Here is a 7456-nt window from a genome sequence, read left to right as displayed (position 1 = left end):
TTATAACCAAAATACAAAGCATCAATATGATGACGAATTCCCACAAAAGATTCGATTATGGAGTGACAACTCTACACTAGTCAAAATTCACAGAAAAGGACAAATTTGAGTCCTTATGATTCCCAACCAACTAGAATAGGATGGTTCCCGAGCATACGCTAACACCCTTGATGCTGCTAAGGATGAAGCAACCTTTGGTGACCCTCTATTGCCAACAAATTGCCCCCCCACGTCTCCCGTCCTCTCTAAGAAAACATAACACGATATGTGCAAACATTACTGATGTGGATTTAAGTGCTTCCACATGAGATTGAAGATCTAACCAAGTGATTTCTTCAAATAAAATGACAAAATAAAAAGAAAAAGAAAGCAACAAAGATGGATTAGGTTGACAAGATGAACAATGCGCCACAATCAAGAGTGATTGATAAGTCAATGTGGAATCGCCACAATGATAAGGAAATCCTTGATAAAATTCAAACATGTTCTAATCCAATCACTTAAAAGAGGAGATCTAGCTCACTCATAATTCTTCTCATTAGAGAAATTCTAATTCATTCAAACCTTTCTTCAATGAGGTTACAAATTCATATTTATAGTAAAATTATCTCTAAACCTAAATGGGTAAGAAGTGACACCATTCTCTAGGCCCATATTGGGTTTATATCATGTTTTTCTAAAATAAACTAAATGTAAGGAAACAAACTTACATATAACATCAACTAAATCTATACTAAAATTATTACAATTCCAAATTAAAGAAAACCAAGAGTTATTACAAACCTAATGAAAATAAATAAAGTTCATCATAATTTTTTAAAATATAGATCATCTTCATACTCTTGAGATCCTTATTATTTACCACCAGTGAAGTGTGAATAAGTATAGAGAGAACCATGATGGGTCGCTCTATGTTCTAGAATAATTAAAATTTGAGTTTTTTAAAACACAAAAGTGTTCCGAGAAACTCAAACTTTAAGTTTTTTATAATAATTATATTTCGAAAAACTTAAATTAAATTCTTCCAAAACACATTTATTTCTGAAAAAGTCCATCTTTAAATTTTGTGGAATACAAATTAAAGATAGTGAAATAGGAAAATTTATTTTGTTTTTGTTTTTGTTTTAAAGATAAAATAAGTGGTTTGTGTAATATGTGGGGTAGGAGTAAAATAAAAGAAGTATGAGGTAAAATTTTCCCATCGAATACGGCCCAACATTTCATCACTATACCTCTTAGGCCCAAATCCACTCCCTATTTCTCAACACATACGAAGAGTAAACCCCTAATCCGAATCTATCATTTCATTTCATCATCCACCATCAAAATTCATCACCTTTCCCAATCGGACCTATCCTAGAAAACCGGACCTAACTCCGAACCAGAAAACCCTAAATGCGTTAAACCCAAACCAACAAAACAAACACACAACTTCACTAACACTCTCAACTCCTCCAATGGCGTCGCAAATGGCGATCCTAAATCGAACACGTTCTCTCCTAACAAAAACCAGCCACATCACAATCAAAACCATAACAACATTCCCATTCCATTCTCAAGAAGCCGAACTAGCAGAACCAACGCCGAACCAATCAACACCAGCTTCGTCTCTTCCTCCGAATCCAGCTTCGGGAAGTCCACTCTACAACGAGAATTGGCGAAATCCGATTCCGAAATCCTCATCCAACAACGCGGTAACACCTTTCGGACTCTTCACGCGCGCTTCAGTTAAAGATACTTATGATTCCCACGCGCTTCTTGATATGTTCGGTGATTGGATGGCTTCGCAACGATGGCAAGATGTGAAGGATTTGTTTGAAGATTGGGTTAGGTCTTTGGATAAAAATGGGAAGCCTAATAAACCTGATGTTAATCTTTTTAATCATTATATTAGGGCTAATCTAATGATTGGTGGTTCTGCTGCTGATTTGCTTGATTTATTAGCTCAGATGGAACATTTCAATGTTTCGCCTAATACGGCGTCGTTTAATTTGGTTCTTAAGGCTATGCATCAAGCTGGCGAGACTCTTGCTGCTGAGAAACTCGTTGAACGGTTAGATTTCATATGTGTCTTTGTGAAATAAAATAGTTTAATTGAGGATCTTAAATATGTGTATGTAGATGTTAATTTGAGTACTTACATGTTTTAATATATATTCTAAATAAGATATTAGTGAGTTTTTATATACGTCCTCTTAAGTTTCATGTATGTTATATTGGCTATAGTTGAGTATGTTTTTTTGGTCAGTATTTGGCAGAAGATCAAGCTAACTGATATATTTGTTTTTTCGTTTTACTTTTTCATGTAGGTAGTTGTATGGTATGAAATGAATTTGTGAATATGATTTACACTCTCCAGTTTCTGTGCCATTGTCAATTTGATTATCATAGGAAAATTGGTAATTACTGATAATAGGGATGTTTTTTTTCTGTTAATAGTAACTTATAACAATGCTAAAGAATAGTCTTTGGGTTGGTCATACACAATTTAACTAATAATTTTATCGTCAATTGTTGTTAAGATGAGAATACTTTGTCTAGAAAACATAAACATCCTTTATGCCTATGTAGTTAGTAGCAGATAGCCTAGCAGCGACCCCCAAAACACTATAGCGGTGTAGTGGGTAGCAGTATGGCCGCTATGTCCAAGTCGAGGGAAACAATTCAAGCACTTTATACCATACACATATAATGGCTTAAAATAGAATAGTGCACAAAATTAAACACATTCATAACTAATCATGAAAGTTTGCTACTAATATTCAAACATAATATTAAGCAAAATAACAAAAATGTTCTAGCCTCCAAGACTCAAAATAACACATCTAATATTCAAACATAATATATAAATCAAAATAACAAATAGCTTGTAAGGCTCAAAATAACAAGGACTGTTGGTGCAGAAATAGAAAAGCAGAAACATAACAACAGAGCACAACAGAGAACAAGTTGGCGCAGAGAAAAAAGGAACCGGGAGGAGAAGAATGGTTGCAGAGAAGAGGGGGAAGGTTGGCTCCGTGAAGAGGGTTGTAGAGAAGAAGGGTTGTAGAGAACATTAGAAGGGTTGTAGAGAAGAAAACAAGTTTGCCGTGATCGTGAAGTATCCCCTTTAAAAAAAAAGGATAAAAAGCACTCACTCATGCAAAAAAAGGTCACGATGATGACACTTGAAAAATTACCACCAGTAAAAAGTAAAAACAAACACTGATTAAAAACCTAAATTGTTAAAGTAATGAGGGCATTTTTGACATTTTGCAATTAAATCACTGTAGAGGCTTCTTCTCACTTTTCTCGTTCACGAAATATCCACGATTGTGCTGCCACGAAAGCGCTACAGCCGCAACCCTAAAACACATCAGCATATTGCATAGCGCAAGGCCTCCGCGACGGCCGCTACTGACTACAGAGCTTTACACGTTCTGGAGGCTAATATAGTAGAAAGCCCACTTGGTGTGAAGCAAAGACACAGATGTCGGAGTTTGGACATGACACCTAACACTGACACATAGACACTAGGATTAGTTTGAGAAAATAGAAGTAAAGTGATTGAATGTAACCACATGGTAGAAGTCAGGCTGTTAAGTGTTCAAAGTGGTAACTTAAAAATGGGAATTTCATGTCTAATTCCCAGCTGATACGGGACTGTCGTTTCTATGCCAGTCTCATCTTGTTTGGAAGAAAAGTCCATACAATGGTGGGTGGACAAAAGTGGTTCTTTGTCATTTGTTTTGTTGGTGAGCTGACTCCTAGAAGTTTGATTTTTACAAGGGGATAGCTTTCACTCTTAATGTAGTTCTGCTTGCTAAACATAGATGAATGGGAGTATAGGGCTTGGGCTTGCATTATATCCTATCTTTAATTATTATTGAACAAAATGTTCAAAACTTCAAATGACAATAAGCATGCCAAACTGCTAAACCAATATCAAAACAGTCAAAGTTACTCATAATGTTAATAGACACGAATTGTTTCTAATATCTGTACCTGTGCCAATTGAGAATTTTCTTTTTAATGTATCAAGCTGTGCTTTTTTATCAGGATGCTGCAGTCAGGAAATGAGGCTCTCCCTGATGACGAATCATATGACTTGGTCATTGGAATGTTCTTTTCAACAGATCAGATTGATGCTGCATTCAAATATATAGATTTAACTCTGAAACATGGTAACGTGTTGTCAATGAATACATTTATGAATTGTGTGAGGAGTTGTGTCAAACAGAGAAGACTTGATACGTTGGTGGCAATAATTGAAAAGTGCAGGGTTAGTAGTTAATCTTGTTGATGCTGAATGTATTTTTCATTAGCAGATTCACTATCAACTTGTTATTGTTTTTATATGATTTCTCATTGTTGTCTGCAGGAAACAGATAAAAACAAATCCCTTTGCCCTTCCTGGAACTTGTGCAATTTTATTGCTGAAGTTGCAATCCGAGAGGATAATAGTAAGTTAGCCTATTACGGCCTGGAGTTTATGGCTAGATGGATGGTAAATGGTGAACGTGCAAGACCTCCTGTGTTGCTTTCAGTAGATGAAGGTTTAGTTGTGTCAGCTATGTTGACTGCAGGTAGAACCTATAATTCTGAGCTGCTAGGGGCAGCCTGGTCTGTGTTGGGCCGCTCATTGCGTAAAAAGAAGGTTCCTAATCCAGAATCTTATCTTGGAAAGATATCTGCCCTTGCATCACTGGGGAATCTACAAAAGGCATTTGGTACTCTCCATGAATATGAGATATCTTATGGAGATTCCAATCAAGAAGCTAATGACTTGTTCTGCCCATTTACTTCTTTACATCCATTGGTTGTGGCATGCTCCAAGAAGGGGTTTGAGACTTTGGATTCTGTACGTCTTACTTTCTGTTAAAGAGAACTATCATTATTACCTAACCATTAGGATTGGATATTAATCCAATTTTGCTATTATTTTTTATATTGACATTTTATTTACAAGTAATCTGTTGGAAATAGATTAACAGAAGTTTCATTTGGTGCATTATATGTATTAGTTTGTTTATTTCTTAAATATATACTTTTAAACAAAATTCTGTGTTATTTTGACATATATAGCATTGATACTACCTTTTTGCATCTAGCGGCATGATATATTAAATTGCAACATTGATATATTCATTTGCATGTTGATTTAATCATGTAATGCTCTATTTAGGTTTATTTTCAACTGGAGAGTTTAAGCCGTGCTGAGCGTCCATACAAGTCTGTTGCCGCACTAAACTGCATCATTTTAGGATGTGCGAACATATGGGATCTTGATCGAGCTTACCAAACTTTTGAATCAATTGGATCTGCTTTTGGGTTGACCCCTGATATTCATTCATACAATGGGCTGATGTATGCCTTTGGGAAGCTCAAGAAGGTGAGTGATCTTTCTCCCTGCTCACCTTTTCTTAAACGATCTTTCTGCGCATTCTCTTTAATCTTTACCACCATTGCCCCTTCTTTTAAAAGGATGCACTGGTCTTAAAATCAGTTTTGCTTGTGCTATGCATTCATAATATCTGGCCTATAAAGCTGTTTATTGCCCCTCACATCCACTCCTCTATGCCTTTTCACAACCATTAATTACTTACTACTTTAATTATCTTTTGGCAGACACATGAAGCTTCAAAGGTGTTTGAACACCTAGTAAGTTTGGGCGTCAAGCCTAATGCAAAGTCGTATTCCCTGCTTGTTGATGCCCACCTGATTAACCGAGATGTCAAATCTGCTCTAGCAGTGATTGATGATATGGTAACTGCATGATTCTGTTTAAAAAACTGACACACTAAGTATATTTTTCCTGCAAAGGTCATTGACATGTCAAAATAATTGGCAGATAGCTGCTGGATTCAAACCGTTGAAAGCGACTCTACAAAATGTCAGAAGGCGTTGTGTACGAGAGATTGACAACGATAGCGATCAACGGGTTGACTCACTTGCTCAATCTTTGAATATACGTATGGCTTCAGATGCCCGGCGAAACATGCTGTTTAATCTTAATTACAGTATGGATATGGCTTGAATGGTAAGTTTTTACTCCTTTTCATGTGATGGTATATTTGAACAAATTTATATGATATTCACATTGTAGTTTTGTACATTTTTGTTGAGATTCTTGTTTTTTTCACCCACACTCACATGTACACACAGGATTGACTGCTTTGAAGGGGTACTTGAATTATTTTGTTTGTAACCCCTGATTTCTGTGGCATTAGAAGGTTTGATTTGTCTTACCACATGCCCTTGAAGGTTAATTGAAAATGGTCACTCTTCATATTAATATACGGTAGTATTTCTTTTTTACAGGTGCACTTGTCTTTGAGGTTGAAATGAACCATTTATAAGCCAGTTGTTATTCTTTTATTGCGTCCATTTCCGAGAGAATCCCTGTATGTATATTGGTGGATGATCCTGATGTTTGTCGAGCCATGGCAGATTGTTGCACAAGGAACTTTCGTTTCTGTATTTATGTGTTTATGAAGCGGGGAAGGGTGTTGAAGATGCAATTTGCTTTTTTTTAAGGATATCTGAGCAGTGATCTTCCTAGTATAAGTTTTTGTTTTTTGAAATAATTATAGGACAGATCCCAATTCAGTAGGATAGAAGATACTAAGGAAGACATTTCTTTCGTGGTTCTTAATTTTTTGGCCTTTTGCACTACTTCTTTCTCTGACAACCCAGTACTAGGTACTTCCAACGACTAGAAGCTGCAAGGATTTGAAAACCTTGTAAAAGAATTGCAATCCTAATTGTTTGGACCTGTGGTTCCATTTATTTCTATTGCAAATAATGGCAACATTTTAATTTGGTGCTCGAAAAATATCTACTAATAACTATTGTATGTATAATATATGTGTGGGTGTTCACCTGGAAGAAAAAAAATGTGGGTGGGAGGTGCGTGTTCGAGGACTTCCACCCTTTTAATATTTTTCTCAAATCAAGAGTGATTTTCATTTGTCACATACAAAGTAGGTGTTTTCTGGTCCAAATAATGAGGGAAGTATACCATATAAATCAGCCTTAATTCTAATATATGCATGGATGCATATTAAATTTGAATCTTTATTTTCCTTCTGTCACTTCCGAAAATTGAATCCAAAAGTTGCTGTCAAGATGAATTGAGTTTAATTCATAAATATTTATACTGAAATATATTAATTTAGATAATATTGATTTTCAATTAATGGCAAAGTATTGATTTGCCTTAGAACGTTTAATGGATTCACAATCAATGCTTCTGTCAGGAAAACTAATATAATTGTGATGATATTTAGTTAAATAAAATTTCTTTTGGTTTTTGCATAAAAATAAAAATAGAGTTGTGATAATTGAACTAGGTTATTGTAAATTGTAAGCATGTTGAGTTTAGTTGAGTAAAAAGGGCCAAGGGTCGGAAATGAGTTGAGTTGAATTTAGGTTCGACTCGATTTGATAAGAATTGGTTCAGTTCTAAATTCGATTT

The 7456-nt window shown here is 35.4% G+C and overlaps 1 protein-coding gene across 2 annotated transcripts; it reads left to right on the top strand.

The window, feature by feature from the left end:
• Positions 1-1289: 1289 nt before the first annotated feature.
• Positions 1290-6814, top strand: LOC101503902 (pentatricopeptide repeat-containing protein At1g26460, mitochondrial). 2 transcript variants are annotated; one of them, XR_189423.3, is made up of 8 exons: positions 1290-2053; positions 4039-4261; positions 4361-4840; positions 5165-5371; positions 5608-5745; positions 5831-6019; positions 6145-6212; positions 6301-6814. XR_189423.3 is itself a non-coding variant. In XM_004490111.2 (7 exons), exons 1-6 carry the CDS (start codon positions 1458-1460, stop codon positions 6014-6016), a joined length of 1830 nt encoding a protein of 609 aa, XP_004490168.1. In that variant the 5' UTR covers positions 1290-1457; the 3' UTR covers positions 6017-6019; positions 6301-6814. The 2 variants fall into 2 exon arrangements, 1 of the variants encoding a protein (XP_004490168.1); XM_004490111.2 differs by lacking the exon at positions 6145-6212.
• The last annotated feature ends 642 nt before the right edge of the window (positions 6815-7456 follow it).

The sequence above is a fragment of the Cicer arietinum genome, chromosome 2, assembly GCF_000331145.2.
Source record: "Cicer arietinum cultivar CDC Frontier isolate Library 1 chromosome 2, Cicar.CDCFrontier_v2.0, whole genome shotgun sequence".
Taxonomy (NCBI): domain Eukaryota; kingdom Viridiplantae; phylum Streptophyta; class Magnoliopsida; order Fabales; family Fabaceae; genus Cicer; species Cicer arietinum.
Note: the sequence above shows the minus strand (reverse complement) of the source record. Positions and strands in the feature narration are given on the sequence as shown.